The sequence below is a fragment of the Oreochromis aureus genome, linkage group 3 (genome assembly GCF_013358895.1).
Source record: "Oreochromis aureus strain Israel breed Guangdong linkage group 3, ZZ_aureus, whole genome shotgun sequence".
NCBI classification, from domain to species: domain Eukaryota; kingdom Metazoa; phylum Chordata; class Actinopteri; order Cichliformes; family Cichlidae; genus Oreochromis; species Oreochromis aureus.
The window spans coordinates 86,962,391-86,984,714 of record NC_052944.1 but is presented as its reverse complement, the minus strand read 5'-3'; the positions used below and the strand labels follow the sequence as shown (position 1 = coordinate 86,984,714).

At 40.0% G+C, this 22,324-nt stretch overlaps 1 protein-coding gene across 1 annotated transcript in view; it reads left to right on the top strand.

Annotated features, from left to right (window-relative positions):
* LOC120437782 (nuclear factor 7, brain-like) overlaps positions 1 to 21,948 on the top strand; it is a 64,105-nt gene extending 42,157 nt beyond the window's left edge. Inside the window, exon 2 of the mRNA XM_039608338.1 lies at positions 20,459 to 21,948. Within this exon, the coding sequence (XP_039464272.1) occupies positions 20,476 to 21,861 (1,386 nt within the window). The 5' untranslated portion in view covers positions 20,459 to 20,475 and the 3' untranslated portion in view covers positions 21,862 to 21,948. The remainder of the gene's footprint in view (positions 1 to 20,458) is intronic.
* The last annotated feature ends 376 nt before the right edge of the window (positions 21,949 to 22,324 follow it).

The window sequence follows — 22,324 nt, the reverse complement described above, 5'->3', positions numbered from 1 at the left end:
ACCAGAAGGACAACTCAGAGGTCACTAAAGGCAATAACTTCATGATCAAGCCGCAAAAGCAGCAGCACAACAAACAATAGACACATTAATGTCTGAATCCTCAATGCAAATACCACTTGATGTGCTTAAAAACGAACAAAAAGCCACACCAACTGCAGAACAAAAGAAATGGTTAAAATGTGGTGCACAGCTAGAAAATGATTTGATGACTTGTAATGGTAAACCAATACTACCAAAATCCCTACAGAAAACAGCAGCATTAGTGACACACGGTTCTACTCATGTATCAACAGGAGGGATGATGGATATTCTCTCTAAATATTTCTATACTCAAAATTTCGAAAATTCAGCAAAGGAATTTGTCAGAAGATGCATGATTTGCCAAAAACATAATGCACAGGGAAACCTCAGACCAAAAAGAGGTAACTTTCCCACACCACCTCATCCTTTTCATACAATCCACATGGATTTTATTGAACTAAATGAATGCCAAGGCTCAAAATACGCTCTAGTGATTATAGACGTATTCTCAAAATGGCCAGAAATTTATCCAGTAAAAACAGCAGACGCCATCTCAGTAGCAAAATGTTTGTGCAACCATTTCATTCCAACATATGGCATCCCCACTCTGATAAGATCAGACAATGGGACACATTTTGTTAATGAAGTAATCAGCAAGGTCTCTGAAGCACTAGGATTCAGTATCAAACACCACTGTGCTTACCACCCACAAAGTGCCGGACTAGTGGAAAGAACTAACGGCACGATAAAACAGAGACTGAGAAAATGCATGGAAGAAACAGGGAGACCATGGCCTGAGTGTATAGGCCTGGTAAAAATGTGGATGAGACTGACACAAGGTTCTCAGAAACTCACACCGTTTGAAATCATTCACGGTAGACCATTCCCACTACCAATCACAAGTGAGCCCATAGATAAGTCAATAAGAGAAACTACACTAGCTGAATGGATGACTAAAATACTTGAAAATAAAGAGATTGTTCTAAACAACAAACTGCCGGACGATTCTTCTCCAGTGTCTTGCAGGTTGAAACCAGGTGATTGGATCCTGATCAAAGTACTCCAAAGGAAAAATTGGAGCTCACCAAGGTGGGAAGGTCCATATCAAATACTCCTGACCACACCAACAGCGTGCAAAATTGCCGAAAGACCCTCTTGGATTCATCAGAGCCACTGTAAAAAAGTGAGTGACAACATAGACTAAGAGACGCCGACGCCCCTGCCTGTAGGTGATCTAGGAAGGTGGAGAGAGGGCTGTTTGGGTAGAATCCCGCCCTGTTCTTCTCGCCCCTAGTCTACTCACCTATAGGACTTGGTGCGTCTGGTCATCATGAAGACGCTCGTCCTCCTAGTGGCTAGTATTGCACTCCTGGTGAGTTTATTAACACTCACCCGAAAGAAAGAAGATGAACAACACCACCTGCAGACAAGATGGACACATGACAACTCACATCTTCGTGACATGACACAAGACCACATTCACCCATGGATGAATAACGCTGGAAATGGAGAAGGTGCCCCTGTGAACACAGCCAACCGCTCTAACGGCACTTACTGGGTGCAAGGAATGGCCTGGCTATGTGGACAACGTGCTTATTTCATACAACCCCCAGGCTGGACCGGAGTTTGCGCTCCCATCTTCATATCAGATCACACTTTTGAAATAACTGTGGGAAACACTACGATGCCTCGACGACAACGACGAGACGTCTCTGCAGTCCAACCACACGACCCGATCTGGGGATCAGATGTCCCCCAGGATTTCAAGCTCTGGACCACTGGACAGAAAGTGGTACATGCCCTGTTCCCATGGGTCGGAGTTGGGAAACATGCCCTACGTATCGAGCCTCTGAATTACCGTTTTGGACTTTTTCTGAATGCTTCATGTAAAATCAACGACGAACAGAATCAAGAAATTGACACTCTGCGCATTGCAGTGATGCAACACAGGGTAGCATTGGACATGATTCTCGCCGAGAAAGGAGGACTATGTGTCCTCTATAACAACACATGCTGCACATACATTCCAGATAATGTACACTCATCCAATTTGACTGATGCTCTGAAAACACTCAGACAACTTCGGGATGTACAACAACAAGACTATGTTACAAACACAGAAGACTGGCTCACGTGGTTGTTAAGCGGCTCTTGGAAGTCCCTGCTGATTAAAGGACTTGTTTTTGTTGGTGTTCTACTACTGTTATTGTGTCTTTTCACTTCATGTGTCATGACTTGTTTGAAGAACATGATGTCAAAAATGGTAACTGCTTCAATTAATGCTTACATCACCCTACCACAGAATGAAGAAGATGATAATGAGATAGACATTTGGATATAACATACTCGCAAAACCCACTATTTAATGATGTCTTGGCTAAAAATGTTCTACAAGTGGCCGTAGACTGATACAGTGTTAGTGAGTTGCTATGTACATATATAGAAGAAAAGATCAAACAACAGGAGGGAATGTCAAAAGATTTTATTATGTTTATGTTTAAAAGTACATTTCATTGTAAGATGTGTTTGCTCTTTTAGTATTCAGTTTAAATAGAGAAGTTACGCTATCCGTTATGAAACTAGCTGTGCAAGCTCAACAGGAAGCCTGGACGCAGCACAGTTCTGTATTCTTTTCCTGTACGTTTCTGAGAAAACATGTTACGCAAACATCCTTGAGTATAAATAAAGGCTGACAACTGCTGCGGTGTGTGAGTCTCTTTTGAGCTCTCACCCGTGTGCACGTTAATTTGCAAACCTGTCTGAGTGCCATTTATTCTGACCTGAGTTGCATTACAGGAAAACACCTGACATAAATAAAATCATTTTCATATTTTTTTTTTATTTTTTTATTTTTTGTAAACAGAAAAGGAAAGGGCCCAGAGCAAAAGTTTGGACACCTTGCAGTTGACCGGGGGGCCCAAACTGCTTGCAAGTGTATGTAATTGATATACATCAGTTGTAACATTGCAGTTAATTGTTTGAGTCATGTGTGGACTTTTGAGTTTTAAAGTTAGACTTCATTCAGTATCAGGAACTGAGACGCTGCACAGGTGCATTTAAAACAAGCCCAACAGCAGTTTTACAGGTAGAGATGGGTGAGATGCAACTAGAGATCACAACAAAGCAGCTAACACTCAATTATTGGGCAAATCTCCAGGGCCGTGGACAGGATCACCCAACACAAGATATACTCAAATCTTGCTGGGAGAAAGAAAGGCAGGAAACAAAGGGCTAGACACTGTTTTGTAAAATTGTAAAAATGAATTCAGCCAGATGTCAGCAGATGTTTCATTAGTTTCCGTGCCTGACTGACAGTACACTGTTAATGCTGACTTTTTTTCTAGATGGTATAAAGTTGGTGTGAATGTGGAATTCAGTAAATGAATCTCAGCATCATCAGCTAAAATTCAAATGAATCTCTGCTACTTAACCCCTAAATTTGGAATAAGTCATCTCTTTCTATGCAACATCCTCCAATGATATGTTACTCTCATGTGTTAATAGTTTGGCTTGAATTGATTTGATGTTTGAAGGCTCATACTGATGTAAAAAACTCCCCTCAAATTTGTTAGCAAATGCAATGAGCCTGTTTTGAAAATGTAAGTTGAAGAAAGTACAGATATTAGTGTAAATATGTATGGAGTAAAAGAGTAAAAGGATAATTATTATCATGATCCTGATAATTATTATTCAGATAATTATTAATGTTAAACTTTTCTATAAGTCACAAAAAGTTGACATACGTACAGATGAATAGAATCAACTTTTTGGGATTTCCTTACCTGGATTATTGAGCATGCCTCAAGACTTTTCTAGAAGTCTTGAGGCATGCTCCTGCACACTTTCCCTCACTCCTGGAAAAAGCAGTGGCAAACCTTCATCCCATTCCTTTCCAGACTCAAGATAGAATTTTTGCATCATAGATTTTAATGTCTGGTGAAAATGTTCTAGTGCCCCTTGCGACTCGGGATGATATGCACTAGACTTGTGATGCTAGATACCCAGTGATTGTAAGACTTGAGAAAAAATCTTAGGCTACGTTCACACTGCAGGTCTTAATGCTCAATTCCGATTTTTTGATCAAATCCGATTTTTTTGTCTGCTTGTTCACACTACACATAAAATGCGACATCAAACGTGCTCTAGTGTGAACGCTCAATGCGGCCCGCATGCGCAAAAGAAGATGCCACACACAACTCGCTCTGTTTAGACCCAGAGCAAACAATATTGTTTGACTGATTGCCATTAATATAAAGACGTCGGACTTTATGTTTCCAAATTTTTGCTTTAAGTTATTTTGTTATTTACATAATAATGCAAATAACCTAATAATGATCCTTTTTGCTGTTTTAGAGGAGCGGTGCTTCAAAGGATAGTTGCAGATTTCTGTCAGAATCTGCAGAAAATACAGTAAAAATAAAATGTTCACATTTCTCCAACGTGGTCTTCCTAACAGTTTCACCGGATGGCAAGAAATCGTTCGCGATGTCCTATCGGGCGCTTCTCTGGCGCTGAGAATTGGCGTCTGTCTTGTGTCAGTGACGTAAAAGACGGATTTAATGCGACTTGACCGTTCACACAGCAGTTGCTTTCTAAAACATCGGATATGTATCGGATTCAGGACCACATACGAAAGTGACCCAGATCGGATTTGAAAATATCGGATTTGTGCCGTTCACACTGTCATAGCATGATCAGATATGAGTCGCATGAAGTCAAAAAAATCGGATTTGATGCGCTTTCGCCTGCAGTGTGAACGTAGCCTTAGACATGAAATCAGAGTCTTGGTCTGTTTTGACAGATTTTGGCAGCCCAAAAATAGAAAAGAAGTTCACCAATGCCTTAACAACAACTTTAATGCCACGTAACGGAATTGCTTCAAGGAAACGTGTAGCGATGCAAATTAAAGTCAGAAGATACTGATATCCCGATTTTGTCTTAGGAAGTGGACCAACGCAGTTGATGAGTATGCTCAAAAGGTTCCCCTAAAACTGGAATAGGGTTTAATGGGGCAGGGTTGGTTAGGCTTACCACTGATTTGACAGGTCTGACACGAACGACAGTACTTAGACACGTCAGTCCTCAATCCTGGCCAAAAAAATGGAGCAGAATGTGGTGGCAGGTTTTCCTAAAACCCAAATGTCCAGAAAAGTTGTCATGGGCAAGACTGAGAACTTGGTGTTGATAGTGTTAAGGTACAAGAACCTGGTTAAACACATTCCAGCATAAATCACCAGATCTATGCGGGTACCAGGTGCGCATTAGCACATCATCCTCAACACTATAAACACAAGGGTTCTGTTCACTAGTGCTGGCAGCTAAGAAACAAGTCACGAGAGTCAGGTCACGGTGTTGTGCCAGAACAAAATCCTTTTCGCTAACTCCCAAAGGCAGGTGAGATGTCAATGATGGACTAGTGGACAGCATCGTCTCAGAGTCGTCTAACAGCGGGTCACAGGTTTTAGATTCAGACTTTGGTTCAGAACCAGTACAAAGAAAAGAATCAGACAAATCAACATCACCATACTTTCGCTTGTGTGAGCAGGTTACAATGCAAGCAGGAAAAACAGATGGCAAGCACTTAGCAAAAGGATCTGACGACAAAGAATTAGATACAGGATTCTTAATTACCCTCGGAGTAGAAAACACCTTTCTATTCGCTAGGTCATTTCCCATAATCTTCCCAGAACCACAGAAAGAGTCATCAGAAAAAGATGGCCGGTTTCATGACAATAAAAACATTTGCAATCTGACAGAGGAACAACAGCAGAATGCGCCTGTCGCTTAGAAGAAACCTTAAAACTTTTGGCAATACAAATTCATTGGCAAGGACAGCAGCCTTACGGTGTGTTCACACCGAACGCGATAGACGCGACCAGAGTGTCAGGTTTACATGTAAAGTCAATGGAAAAGCGCCATGATGGGTCCCGCGAAAATTCAGAAAAACGCGTGAAACGTGCGTCAGTGTAGCGTGTCTGGTGCATTTGACGCGCGAGTAAAAATACGTGTCAGTTTTTGTGTTGCATTTTGTGCATTCGCGTGAATCGCGTCTACCACTCGAGTTGGAAAAATCTGAACTCCAGCATCAATTCGTGCCGCGACAACCAATCAGGAGCCTGGTGACTTGAGTCTGACCTAGGTCAAAGGGGCAGGTCCAGCCAAAGCCTTTACTTCATTCAATATGGAGGAAAGGCTAATCAACGACATAGCAAACCAACCGGAGCTGTACGACACCAGTTGCTTTCTGTACCGAGACAGGAGTAAAAAGGACCTAGCTTGGTGGAAGATATGTGAAGCTGGCAACCTGGTAAGTTCATTCATTTCTCTTTTGAAATTTTTGACTGACCTGGGGAAGCCGCACAAAAGCTAGCAAACCCGCCTACTGCCCCGCTATTTTCCCACTGATGTACAAATACCCTTCTGCTTTTATGCATGTTGTCATATAGGAATATATGTTATTGTTTATTAATAAACAGCACACAGTGGTCCCGCTGTTCATCCGTCACTGCCTCGCTTTTTCGCTGGTTTTTATTGCACAGTACAACTGTCAACAATGCGCATTGCATTCTGCAGCCTGATTGACAAATCTCCTCTGTGTCGTGTCTCTTGCGCTTGCCAAATTTGTCATGTTTGGTTTTGATAACCATCACGTCCAATACAAAAAGACAGCACAAAAACACTCATAACTATGACCCTCATTCGGAAATAGACACCTGCACCGGGAGGGAAAAAGGCGCACAAAAGTGGCAGGCAGACGAAGACAAAATGCAGCATAATAATACTTTTACGTTTTGAAATCTACAAAGGTTTGCACTTTGAGAATCAACTTGTGAGAACTGTGAGTAATATTCATGTGTGTGTGGAAAAAAAGTGTATAAAGTGCGTGGTGAGGGGCTAGTTATTCTGAGAACCCCTGCTGCAATAAATGAGGGACCGCTGTATATACTTTCTCTATGATTATTGTTTTCAACCTGTTAACATTTAATATTGTCTTGAAAGAGCCAAGTGATTCTGCAGCAGAGCCATCCCCTGTTGCTTCTCCTGGCTCTCCAGTCCCTGGTCCCTCCGCTCCTGCTGCTGCAACCACAGGTATGTAATTGTAGCAACAGATGTACAGCAAGCACTGATAAATTTTTACTCGGTTGGATTACCTTTACTAAATATCTACAAGCAATCTGTTTATATCCTGTTTTTTTTTCAGTGTTGCAAATGAAAATCTAGTAGCAGCCTTCTCATTTCTTTGTGTTGTTTCGTGCTGTGTTTTACAGGAAAATCGAGACTTAGCACAGAAACGCCAGCTCAAGTCTGGGGCATCAGGAGCCCGTCTCGCTATATATTTTGTAGCACGTCACACAGTTTCGATACACACAACTCCTTATATGTCAGTAGCTTCCTCTTTTTCTGTCTAGCTTCCTGTATTTATTAATATGCTTGTACAGCTGCACACGGACTTCCTGTTTTTCAGTCTGGCTGAGCACTTAGTTTGTGAGTCAAAAGTGGCCTTGCTTTACAAGCCTTCATTACTAAAATACATAAAACAATATAATCAGCAAATAAGCATTAAGAATATATATTTATTTCTTAACAGTGAAAATAATAGCTAAAGTATAACAAAACAAATCATGCCAAAAAATAAAACCTTTCCATTGCCCAAGCATTTAGGTCAACCGTCCCCTCAATGGGTTGTATGTTTTCAATGTTCCCTTATTACTTTGGCATAATTACTTCTATCCACAACAAATAAATGAAACTCATAAATCAAGCTCCACCCCCTTTTTATCTAGAATCCCAGTTTAAACGCACTTCTGACTTCCCTCACTGCTCATGGTAAAATCCAAACAGTTATAATTAACTTTTTCTGGTAAAAGGGCCTACATTACTTCTGTCATTCTTTGGAAACAGCCTCTATAGAGTTAAAATTTAAAATTTACTCCAGTTCTTTTAATCTCCTAAACAACACATTTTCTGGAACTATGGTTCTCTGTGCTCTATCCTTCTTTTTGGGTTCCCCTTTCTCTAGTTGGTTCTGTTCAGTCTTGGGCTTCCTGGATTCTCGCCAACCCCTGTGGTCGCTGTGGTCCTGAAATCTCCTGTAAATAATAAACAAAACACCTTTCCCTGCTACGCCTTCATAACCTATTATGTTCATCAATTGTTCTCTTAATTCTTCAAACTTGGTTCAACCTATCATGTTCGGAACTCTCTAATCAAAAGGATTAGCCTAATTATGTGTATAAGCGTGTTGGCATTTACCCATCGGCACTCCCTACAATATATCAGTTCAGTCAGTCACGCTGAACGACGTTTTTGACCTTCACTTGACCGAGTGACAACTCCTATGAGCACAATTGCAATGTGTGTATAAAGAATCATTTATACATATATAATCTTCAATGTTATTCATTTGGGTAAGCGACACTTTCGACACCCTTTTAAGAAGCTCTCTTCTTCTCTTATCTGATCATGAACATCCTGTACAAAAAACTGTTGCTGTGCAAGTGCAAAGTTTCCAAGCAAGCTGTGTCTTAACTTCCTGTTATCTGTCTCTGCAAGCAATTTTTTTTTTTTACATTGACCTTTTACTACACTCTGTCGCCTTTCACAATAGATCATCTCTTCATGTAAGAAAATCATTATCACCGAAAACAAACATTTTCAATCAATTAAGTTTAAGCATAAAAGCAATTACTTATGAGTACGTTTTATCATAGCTAAATTATCAAACACCCAGAAAGTCATAAAATGATCATAAAGCCCCTTATTTCAACTTAAACCCAAAATCACCCCTTCTTGACACATCCTATGTGTCAAATAAGCTAAAGACCAGCTACTAAAACTGAAAATACTTCACCACCTCTTACAAAATTAAAAGAAAAAGGTTAGTCATATTATTTCTCTAAAAACCCCCAGCAATTCTCCTCTCGGGTATACTTCCTCCGGACCTCCAAACCTGTGTTCAGGAATAAAATCACTTTAATCATCATGTTAAATCTTTTAAACTCCTGGCTCCACTCAGAGCTGCCTAGAAACAAAACATCTGTCTTGACATTAACTTCATTTCTAAAACTCAATTTTCCCACTTGTAATGCAATCTGTGTTATAACAAAACTTAAGACAGAACAGTTATCAGTCATGTTCTTCATACACAATTTCGATATTTTGATTTCATTTTGCTCCTCTTAATGTAATGGTACATTTTGATTTTACTTTATCAGACTTAACCAATATATATATATATATGGCAGTACCAGCTCTTTTAATAATTTACTGTTTTAAAGGAAAAAAAAACCTTGGTCACTTGGACAAGTGTTTGTTATTCTATAACTGCATTTTTATATAAAAAGTCTAGCAATCCCCTATGTGACTCATAAATATTACTTTGGTTGTAATTATTTTCCTCTATAAAATTTCATTGACTTCTACAGTGGCCTGCTTTTGTTAATAGGAACATGAGTAACGTCCAACATTTTCTCCCCTTTAGCATTTGGCATTTTCCCCACTATATAATTTACTACCATAATCTAAACCCAGTCAATAAAACAAAATTTTCTTAAAGCAAACATCAGCAACCCAAAAAAGTCTGCAGCTCCAAACTTATGTAAACCTCTAGTCTCCCTCTCTCTCCCCTACGTGGTTAATTGTTTGTCAACCTTTATTCATCCTAACCTTGGTCCAGTCGTTGTCTCAGTGTCAAGTCAGTCAAACCTTTACTTTCAGTCCAATCACACACATTCACTCAAAAGAAAAAACAATTGTTTATCATTTTTGGTCTGGATTGAAACGCGGCAATTCTTTTAGACAGGAACTCCCAGGTTCCCACACTGTAAAATGTAATTCTAGATGTTTGTTATTTCAACATATTATTCTATATCAGTTTGACGATAGATGACTGAAGTTGTTGTTATAACATAGAATTACAAGTTAAAAACGTCCCAATTACACCAAAAAAAGCTAACTTGAAAACTCATGTCCAGCTAAATGAGCAACTTATGTGAACTTGACAATGTGGGTAAGTTGAGCACAGCAGGATTCAAAACTGCCTCACGTGACTGCTACCGAGGTGCATCATGGGGAATTGGCGGTTGCTCACTTTACTTGGACGTTTTCTAATCGTCTTCTTTGGAATATGCTTTCAAGGTGAGTAACATTGGTTATAACTATAAGGAAAGAGAGCTACAAAAGTTGGAACATGTTTTGAATCTATGGCATGATGTGTGTTTTTCTCTTTTACCGAAATGTTTGCTTTAGCTAATGTAACTTTAGCCGACAAGGTCCAGCTTGTATGTCATGACCAAACTTGACCTAATAAACTGACATATGGCCTTTTTTATGTGTTTAATGTGGCACTGACCAAATCACAAGTATTGTGCCGCTAGCTTTAAGGTTGTGCACTCAACCACTGTTACGATATTAGCAAGCTAACTCAGCTAATTAATAAAGCTTATTTCATATCGTCTCGGTACTTGTAAATTTCTTTCAAGTTCACAGGCTGTTGTATTTTGGTGGAAGTTCATTTTGGCAAAATTTCCAATAACTGACTGGGTTCAAAAAGAACTTTTTGGCAGGACTCCGATGCTTGTTGTCATCTGTTTACCCCTATGTAATCACTTAAGTTGTTATTAACTGCTGCATGCTAAGCTGCAAGAGTGCACTGAGGACTGAGACAAAATATGGTCTACAAACCAGCATTATACAGGGAGTGCAGAATTATTAGGCAAATGAGTATTTTGTCCACATCATCCTCTTCATGCATGTTGTCTTACTCCAAGCTGTATAGGCTCGAAAGCCTACTACCAATTAAGCATATTAGGTGATGTGCATCTCTGTAATGAGAAGGGGTGTGGTCTAATGACATCAACACCCTATATCAGGTGTGCATAATTATTAGGCAACTTCCACTTCCTTTGGCAAAATGGGTCAAAAGAAGGACTTGACAGGCTCAGAAAAGTCAAAAATAGTGATATCTTGCAGAGGGATGCAGCTGTCTTAAAATTGCAAAGCTTCTGAAGCGTGATCATCGAACAATCAAGCGTTTCATTCAAAATAGTCAACAGGGTCGCAAGAAGCGTATGGAAAAACCAAGGCGCAAAATAACTGCCCATGAACTGAGAAAAGTCAAGCGTGCAGCTGCCAAGATGCCACTTGCCACCAGTTTGGCCATATTTCAGAGCTGCAACATCACTGGAGTGCCCAAAAGCACAAGGTGTGCAATACTCAGAGACATGGCCAAGGCAAGAAAGGCTGAAAGACGACCACCACTGAACAAGACACACAAGCTGAAACGTCAAGACTGGGCCAAGAAATATCTCAAGACTGATTTTTCTAAGGTTTTATGGACTGATGAAATGAGAGTGAGTCTTGATGGGCCAGATGGATGGGCCCGTGGCTGGATTGGTAAAGGGCAGAGAGCTCCAGTCCCACTCAGGCGCCAGCAAGGTGGAGGTGGAGTACTGGTTTGGGCTGGTATCATCAAAGATGAGCTTGTGGGGCCTTTTCGGGTTGAGGATGGAGTCAAGCTCAACTCCCAGTCCTACTGCCAGTTTCTGGAAGACACCTTCTTCAAGCAGTGGTACAGGAAGAAGTCTGCATCCTTCAAGAAAACATGATTTTCATGCAGGACAATGCTCCATCACACAGCGTCCAAGTACTCCACAGCGTGGCTGGCAAGAAAGGGTATAAAAGAAGAAAACTAATGACATGGCCTCCTTGTTCACCTGATCTGAACCCCATTGAGAACCTGTGGTCCATCATCAAATGTGAGATTTACAAGGAGGGAAAACAGTACACCTCTCTGAACAGTGTCTGGGAGGCTGTGGTTGCTGCTGCACGCAATGTTGATGGTGAACAGATCAAAACACTGACAGAATCCATGGATGGCAGGCTTTTGAGTGTCCTTGCAAAGAAAGGTGGCTATATTGGTGGCTGATTTGTTTTTGTTTTGTTTTTGAATGTCAGAAATGTATATTTGTGAATGTGGAGATGTTATATTGGTTTCATTGGTAGAAATAAATAATTGAAATGGGTATATATTTGTTTTTTGTTAAGTTGCCTAATAATTATGCACAGTAATAGTCACCTGCACACACAGATATCCCCCTAAAATAGCTAAAACTACAAACAAACTAAAAACTATTTCCAAAAACATTCAGCTTTGATATTAATGAGTTTTTTGGGTTCATTGAGAACATGGTTGTTGTTCAATAATAAAATTATTCCTCAAAAATACAACTTGCCTAATAATTCTGCACTCCCTGTATTAGTTTTTATCAGATAGTCCTCCAGTGTGTTTATTTTTTGCTTTAATTGTATTGTGCAGTTATTTGTTACCCTGAAATGCTTTATGCTTAACAACAGCTCACTATTTTAACTTATTTTTGAACTCTTGTGATCAGTACGACTAGTTTGTGTGAGTTTCCATACTAAAAGAGCTGTAGTGATAAAATAATTGGCATCAGAGACACTGATTTTTGGCATGGTATACTGCAGAAGTTTTTTTTTTTTGCATAATTTACCTTTTAATTAAACTGCATTCTCTGTATTGTAACAAAACTAACATTGTTTATATGTCAGAAAATTAGCAAACATGAATAAATGGCGAAAACAATATAATTATAACATATATTTTTATTTTACTTATTTTAGGTCTGTGAAGCCAAACTTGATGCTGGGGATTTATTTTTGTCAGTGGAGTCAAATGGTAAGTTACAATTTGTGCATTTTGTCATACTGGAAACACCTCAGATTATATTGTAATTTAATAGCTCTGCAGAACAAATGATATAAAGATTGTAGTGTCAGGGTACTTCTTAAGAAGTAATATGGCACTATTGATGATCACATGCAGGTGGCATAAACTAAATATTCAGACGTGCTACCAACAAATGATTCATTAACAAAAGCAATGGCGCAGACTGTTTAGGTTCTTGTGGTTGTAATAACATCCATAACTGCAAGTTTGTCATTAATTTATTTTCACAGGTCTAGATGATCACATCTGACTTTGTCATTTAAATGAGGTGGACTTGCAAACTTTGCACTCTTTTGGGTAAATTGCTGTCCACTACATATACACAGAATCTGCACAGTATTTCAGATCTAAAAGGGAGTATGTAATGGACTTGCTGGCTTTAATGTAAAAAGCCTGTTGTGTAACTTTAATGAGGCAGTTGGACTAAAACAGTATTGCTCATCAAGGTAAACATCTGAGGAATAAGGAAACTGTTACTTGTCCTTTTACTCAGTGTTCTTTTAATCGCACGTTTACTAAAGTTTTACATCACATAAGTCATTTTCACAATCATTCTACTTTAAAAGATTTTAAGACAGAGCTTATTGTTCTCTGAACTTCTTTGTTTGCTGAACGGCAGGTAAAGTGCATCTTTTGTTTGTTTGCTTTTGTGTGTGTTTGTGTTTTCTCTAATGGGCCTCAGATGACTGTTTGCTTAAATTTGGGTCTCAAAGAATCTTTTTTTTATTCTGCCTGTACTCTCCACCCTCTTCTTCTATTGCTCAGGTTGAAGCAGAATTTGCCCGTCTTACATCTGTTGACCTGAAAGGCTTCCTTTTGCTGTGCTTGACCATTATGGAGAGGTTCGTGGAGCTGTACAAAATCAAGAGCGGCATAGGAGGGCTAACTAGGCTCATAAAATGCTTCAATGATGATGTAAGTGTTCAACTGCGAAATCTAATCCTTTGTTTAAGTTTTAGGTTATCCAGTTCAACTGATGAACTCATTGAAAGAAAGCTGATAAGTAAAGTCTGTCATCATATTTCACAACTGGACATTTAGTGTGGTAACTTTTACAGAATCTGTGTATATTGGTGGTAGGTTGGATATCATATTCTACTTGAATGTCCTGATAAGCCTGATTCAAAATCTCCAATGATAATCATATATTGATGGAATTATGTATCAAAAAGCTGTGAATTTGGAGCTGTCTACATGCTTCATAAACACTGTTTAAAAAGTGTTTTTGTTTTCTTTTTGACTTCTTTGACCAGAGCCCTACACAAAGGAAGAGGACAGAGGACCTCATTTTCTAAAGGAAGATCCCTCACACTTTCAAGACTGTGAAGGTTAGCATTGTTTCTTTTAGTAAATTTAATAATGACAGCACCACAGTGGATTTTAAATGAAACATGTGGCATCTATGAAACAATAGATGCCACATGATAACATGTACTTTTTCCTCACCAAATGTATTATTACAAGATCTTTGACACTGGAGTTGGTCTGGGTTTCAGAGAAACTAACTGGCAAGCTAGCATTGATATTATTAGTGTCTTGTGTTTATTCATGTCTTCACCAGGGTCTTTGACATTTCGCTGCTGTACTGTTCACTTCAGCTTTACGTTTGATTTCTAACATTGTATATTGTAATGGCAGAGATATTAGGATATTTAAGGGGCTGCAGCGGCTGCTACAGCTGTGGGGGCAATACTTTGGTGAAATGTCCTGGACCCTGGAAAAGAGACTGTGTAGACTGGGTAAGCAATTAAAGGTTACTGGCCGAGAGTCATTGGGCAGCTGGGTAAAGGTGGATGTTGATATTCAGTGCCAATTATGCAACCTGTTCAGCCATGTCTATATGCTCTTTTTCATGCTGTTAATATAGGGGAAAATAAACTTTAATCAATAAACTGATTAAAGAAGCATTGTCTATGGAGCCACAATCTGATCCTGTAGTGTAGCTGCAGTTTGCACATTTCATGTATTCTCAGCCAGATTTGGTTTAGAGCACAGCCAATATTTAGCATAAGTAGATTTAAATTCACACACTGGTGATGGCAGCTACATTGTAGCCACAGCCGCCCTGGGGCGCACTGACAGAGGCGAGGCTGCCGGACACTGGCACCACCAGTAGGCAACAGGTGAAGTGTCTTGCCCAAGGACACAACGACTGAAACTGTCGGAGCCGGGGCTCGAACTGGCAACCTTCCAATTATAAGACGAACTGTCAACTCTTGAGTCACGATTCAGTCATCCACCCATGTGTGTGAATGACTGAATGTGTAAAGCGCTTTGGAGTCCTTAGGGGACTAGTAAAGCGCTATACAAATACAGGCCATTTACCATTTAAATTGAAAATTTTGTTTGAATTCTGCAATTGAAGACATGCTCAGTTATTTATGAACATGGTCTTTGTTTGTCTGTGAAGGTTCTCAGTCATCCAGGTCATCGTAGTCAAAGGAGTATGCAAAGAAAAGCGTCTGGACTTCTTTGAGTTGCTTGAAGACGTTTCACCTCTCATCCGAAGCTTCTTCAGTTCTAAGGTCAAATGGCGAGTCCCAGATTTAAACCCAGTGGGAGTATCCCCAAAGAGGACAAAGGACCCCTGGTGATCCTCTAATCACATGCGACAAGGTGTGGCGGGTGTGGTACCTAATCAGCCAGGGTTTCGGGTGAGCTCATTGTGAAACCTGGCCCCACCCTATCATGTGATTTCCTGAGGTCAGATGGCCCAGGATGTGAGTGGGCGTTAAGGCGTCTGGGAGGAACTCAAAACTGGATTATAGATGGCAGACAGTTGGTGTCGTAAACCACCGCCTCTGTTCAAAGATGGTCGCTCACAGTGGACATAGATGGCCTCTTTCACTCCTCTTTCAAACCATCTGTCCTCTCTGTCCAATATGTGAACATTGGCATCCTCGAAAGAGTGACCTTTATCCTTAAGATGCAGGTGGACTGCTGAGTCTTGTCCTGTGGAGGTGGCTCTTCTATGTTGTGCCATGCGCTTGTGAAGTGGCTGTTTGGTCTCTCAATGTGAGGTCCGGGCATTCCTCACTGCACTGTACAGCATACACCACGTTGTTCAGTCTGTGTTTTGGAGTTTGTCTTTCGGGTGAACCAGTTTGTGTCTGAGTGTGTTGCTGGGTCTGAAGTACACTGGGATGTCGTGCTTGGAGAAAACTCTCCTGAGTTTCTCTGATACACCCTACTACATAGGGATGACAATGTTGTTGCGTCTGTCTTTCTTATCCTCCCTCGCTGGTGTCTGATCTTCTTTTCTGTGCCTCAGACACCAGCGAGGGAGGATAAGAAAGACAGACGCAACAACATTGTCATCCCCATGTAGCCGGTGTATCAGAGAAACTCAGGAGAGTTTTCTCAAGCACGACATCCCAGTGTACTTCAGACCCAGCAACACACTCAGACACAAACTGGTTCACCCGAAAGACAAAACTCCAAAACACAGACTGAACAACGTGGTGTATGCTGTACAGTGCAGTGAGGAATGCCCGGACCTCTACATTGGAGAGACCAAACAGCCACTTCACAAGCGCATGGCACAACATAGAAGAGCCACCTCCACAGGACAAGACTCAGCAGTCCACCTGCATCTTAAGGATAAAGGTCACTCTTTTCGAGGATGCCAATGTTCACATATTGGACAGAGAGGACAGATGGTTTGAAAGAGGAGTGAAAGAGGCCATCTATGTCCACTGTGAGCGACCATCTTTGAACAGAGGCGGTGGTTTACGACACCAACTGTCTGCCATCTATAATCCAGTTTTGAGTTCCTCCCAGACGCCTTTAACGCCCACTCACATCCTGGGCCATCTGACCTCAGGAAATCACATGATAGGGTGGGGCCAGGTTTCACAATGAGCTCACCCAAACCCTGGCTGATTAGGTACCACACCCGCTTTCACCTTGTCGCATGTGATTAGAGGATCACCAGGGGGTCCTTTGTCCTCTTTGGGGATACTCCCACTGGGTTTAAATCTGGGACTCTCGGCCATTTGACCTTAGAACTGAAGAAGCTTCTCGGATGAGAGGTGAAACGTCTTCAAGCAACTCAAAGAAGTCCAGACGCTTTTCTTTGCAAACTCCTATGGTCTTTGTTTAAAGCAAGAAATGGATTTGTAACATGGGGGTGCATATCTCATTCTGAAAAAACTTTAACAACTAATAAGTGTTACCCAAAGCCAATCACCATCATCCAAGGCATCAGTATGGCTCTTCTTTGGAAAGACATGAATTCTTAAACACAAGGGATATTGTGTAATTGTAATTGTGTAATTTTATTTTATTTTTTTTTGTCTTTGAAGCCTTTTATAGCCGACAGGTATTGAAGACACGTTTTCTAAGAGGATGAAAGTTGGCATTGCGATGGTGAAAGAAGAAGACATCATCGATGTGTTGGTTGTCCTTGAGGCGGCAGTAATCCTGTCTAATCTGAGGGATGTCTCAAGTGCCATTTCCATGCTGATGGGCCTTCTTTTTGCCCTCAACATAGACTATCCAAAGGAACTTAAGGACATCTTTGAAGTCATTCAGAACATCCTAATGAACATTGGTGGAAGGCAGTGCATCTCACTAGTGCATGGTCTAAGAAACAGACTCTTGCAGAAAGCCATGCAGAACTGTAATTGTATGCTCCTTAGTGTTAAGGACAGTTTTTATTTTACTGTTTGTTTTTTTTCTTCTTGCAAGTTCTCATTCTCACTTGTGTATGTCACTAAATGACTACACTTTACATTCCAGATTAGACAATTACTCATTTGTTCATGGTTTAAGAAACTTATGTGAACAACAATATAATGCTGGACTTTGCAGATGCTTATCTCATGCAAGTCAGTAGTTTTTCCTTTGTTTTGCAATTGAGCAGACTCAAACTGATGTTTCTGAAATATCCATATTATCAAATGTTTCAGAAGCATGCACTCATTTTCAGAGATATTGGTTCTGTGGAATTTGTTGCAATTGTAAACGAAGACAAATACAAGAGTTTGATGTCTTACTTGTTATAAACTGATCTTTACTGTCACTTATCAAAGGTTTTGTACTATTTTAATATTTCAAGTTTTATGCTAACAGGTGTGACTGAGCACAATGAAGTTTAAAAATTTTGTAAATGTAAAGAATAACTTTTCTAAAATAGCGAGTGTCCCGTTGATACATTACATTAATGCAGACTTTATGTTGTTACTTCACAAGAATCACTACTGCTCCTAGAGTATTGGTCAGAATTTAATCTGCACCCAAACTGGGCTCAAGACCAAGTTCAAATTTATTGTTTCACAGGAGCAGCCTTTGAGTTTTGATGGATTGTGAGCCTGATGAGCTATGTCACTGATTTTTCTGTTTCTCAGATGACTAAGATGGCACAATAAATGGTGAATGTTGGGTGCTCATGAGTAATTGTCTTGTCATGTTCTTAAAACAAACTTTCTGTATGAAATGATCAGATAGACTTTAATGGAATCTGTGGGGTTTTATTTTTTTTCTGTAAACAACAGAAAATTAATTTAAAAGAATGTAGGTATTTAAACCTGAGATCTAAGATAAACCTAACAGGTAGTTTTGCTGAAATGGATGTTAGAAAGCTAAAAAACAAAACAAAACTTAAGATGTTTAATACACATTTTTCTTTACATCCAGTCAATCAACTCTGATAATTAAAATGAAACTGATTTACAAGTTCACTCAGCTACCTTAAGGAGCTCAGTTAATTAATAAACTTAAATCAACTTAGCTAACAGATTATGTTAGTTAAGCTAAAATAGATTCCTAAGTTAAAAGAACTACTAAAGTATTTGAATTAACTAAAAAACCCAAGTCAACTGAACTAGGACAAGAGTTTAAACAATAGATTATTTTAATTTAGCTGAAAGGGTTTTCCCAAGTAAAAATGACAATTAAAGGAGTTGAACTGACTAACAAATCTCAGTCAACTAAACTAAGATGAAAGTTTAGACAACATGTAATTTTTCATTAAGATAACAATTGGTTGTGTTATAAGAACAAACTCTATTTCTTGACTTAAAATTTTAAGGCAGCCCTTTACCTCATATTTTTAAGTTGAAACAACAAGTTATATTTTACAGTGCACAGATGGCTTTTCCTCACCCCATTATAAAATGGAAAAGCTCACCTTATATTTGCTCTCCCAAAAATTTTTTTGCAGCGCTGTTAATTCAATCGTGCAGGCCTGCTTAAAATGAGAAAAAAAGAGCTGATTAATAGCTCATCAAAACACAAAACATAATCACCTGACAGGTTTTCTCTAAGTGCACTGTTACAATTTTAAAGGGCCCAGCTCTAACCATGTCCATGATTAGTAAAACTCCCTCTATTAAAATAAGAAAACAACCCAAACCTAACTGACAGAATCAACCCATCACTAAAACAACAACCCCAAAAATCTTAATCACAGAAAAGTTTTGCTTACTCATCTAACAACATGGCTATCAACCCAAAGCTCCTCCAAATGGCAGAAGACAGAGGAGGTAAATCTAATTGGTCGTTCAAGGGGAGGCAGAGGTGGTGACTATAGAGATAATCATCGAGATAGGTATTCCTCAGGAAGGCGTGATTTTGGCAATTTTTGTTGGCCTCAGGTTCTTCAGCGTCCTGACAATCTCAGGTCAACTGACATAATTTCACCTGCTAAATACACAGAAAATCTTGTTAAAAGCCACACGGTTTGCACAATAGTAATATTCCCCCTTAAGCACTTTCTAAACACGTTATAACAATGTGTCATCACTAAATTATAAATTTCTTGCCCAAATCTGCACTTCTGGACAGACCTGACCACTTTATTTAATTATCCTGTATTTTACCATTATATATTTTACCAAGTAATTCTTCTCAGTCACTGCTATGTTTCTTCCATTGAAAGCCTCAGACACACTGCCAGACAGGAAGCTTCTTTGTCACCACTGATTTCAGCTAATTTGCATACTGAGTCATATCTCAACAAGTTACCCTGACAAGAGAAATGCATATTTAAAACCTTACCACATGATTAAATTATTTTTATTTTTACCGTAGTCACTTCTTTTGCTCAATCGGCACAAGAGCACTAACAACTCACTATTTTAAAACTACTTTAAGCTTTTAATCACTGGTTTATCCCTTTTTCCTTTTCAAAAAAATCACTCTATTGTCATGGAACTTTCCTGAGTTATTCCTCCACCTCAAGCTTTAAGTATGTTGAATCTAGCATTTCTGTCATGTATTCACATTCATGAATGTAAGCTGGTCTTCATTGCCTCGATGTGTTTTATAATCAGGTTTAATTCATGCATCTTTGCGCTGAGCTGTGGATTCAAACTATCTCACTTCTGATTCTCTCCAAAAATAATTTCACATGTAACAATTTGTATATGTGTTGTTAAGGTTCAAATATTAAGGACTGTAGGAGGAAATCCAAATAACAACACTGGTCTGGCCGGATTAGTCAAAACGATGATTTTAATGAACACACGTGTGGGAGATGAATCCTGCACGCAGACAGCATTGATCTCTGCCCAAAAAGACACTTCAGATTGCTTTTGATTCATCAGGGTAACGCCCCTCATGCGTCATCAGATACAATACATGCATGTGTGAGTTTGTGCAAAAACACAACACGACTCAGTTTCAGTGACGGTAGTAGAGGAGGGAGGGGAGCCAGGACTGACTGTACTTCCTGTCTGCTGTTTTCAGCTTCACTCACAGACTCAATGGCTTCCAGATCAGAGGAGGATCTCTGCTGTCCGGTCTGTCAGGAGGTCTTCAGAGATCCTGTTCTTCTGTCATGTAGCCACAGCTTCTGTAAAGACTGTCTGAAGAGATGGTGGAGAGAGAGAACAACACACAAGTGTCCAGTTTGTAAGAGAAGATCTTCAAGGGATGAACCACCTTTAAACCGAGCTTTAAAGAACCTGTGTGAGTCGTTCTTACAGGAGAGATATCAGAGAGCTTCAGAGGCTCTCTGCAGTCTGCACTCTGAGAAACTCAAACTCTTCTGTCTGGACCATCAGCAGCCAGCGTGTGTCGTCTGCAGAGATTCAGAAAAACACAACAATCACAGATTCAGACCCATCGATGAAGCTGCACAACAACACAAGAAGGAACTTCAGGAAACTCTGGAGCCCTTAAAGAAGAAGTTAAAGGTTTGTGAAGAAGTTCAAGTGAAGTTTGATCAAACAGCAGAACACATTAAGGTCCAGGCCCGACACACAGAGAGGCAGATTAAGGAGCAGTTTAAGAAGCTTCACCGGTTTCTAGCAGAGGAAGAGGAGGCCAGGCTGGCTGCACTGAGGGAGGAAGAGGAGCAGAAGAGTGGGATGATGAAGGAGAAGATGGAGGCTCTGAGCAGAGAGATAGCAGCTCTTTCAGACACAGTCAGAGCCACAGAGGAGGAGCTGAGAGCTGAAGACGTCTCATTCCTGCACAACTACAAGGCTGCAGTGGAAAGAGTCCAGCGCTGCCCCCTGCTGGATGATCCACAGCTGCCCTCAGGAGCTCTGATAGACCAGGCCAAACACCTGGGCAACCTGACCTTCAACATCTGGAACAACATGAAGGACATGGTTTCCTACACTCCTCTCATTCTGGACCCAAACACTGCTCATCCAAACCTCATCCTGTCTGAAGATCTAACCAGTGTGGTAGAAGGAGATGAACAGCAGCTTCCTGATAAACCAGAGAGGATTGATCGTTACTTCTCTGTCCTGGGCTCTGAGGGCTTTAACTCAGGGACTCACAGCTGGGATGTTGAGGTTGGAGACAGTACAGGGTGGGGACTGGGTGTGTTAGCAGAGTCTGTGCAGAGGAAGGGAAGTGTATGGTCTGGATTATGGAGAATATGGTTCTATGAAGGTAAGTACTCAGTATGGTCATCATCAGCTAAAACTGATCTCTCAGTAGAGAAGAAGTTCCAGAGGATCAGAGTGAATCTGGACTGGAACAGAGGAAAGCTGTCGTTCTCTGATCCTGATACTAACACACACATACACACCTTCACACACACTTTCACTCACAGGATGTTTCCATACATTCAGACTGATGGTAAAGTGAAGGTGTGTCCGTTGAAGGTGTCAGTGTCAGTGGAGCAGATGAGTTGAGGATGATGATATTTCTAATGTTGTTTCCTGTCAGTGAATTGAAGCTGTTAAACTGCAGCTGTCCTCCTGCTGCCTCGTTGTTCCAAAGCTCTTTGTTTCTATTTTAGTTCTCACTGTTTCTTTCTGTTACTGTGGTAGCTGAGCACCGCCTTCATGCAGTTTATGCAGAAAACGTTGAGCTGCCTCTCAGTTCAAAGTCAAAGTCAAAGTCAGCTTTATTTGTCAATTCTGCCACATGTACAGGACATACAGAGAATAGAAATTTCGTTACTCTCAAACCCTAGATGAAATAACAAATGAACATTTAAATATAAGAGAGTGATTAAAAAATGCAAGTAAAATAATTAAAAAGTAAAAATTTTAAATAAATACAATACAATTTTACGTATAACAAAAAAAGCTATACAATATACAATATACAATATTCAAGTAAGGGTAAATGACATTGAGTGTAAACCAGGCA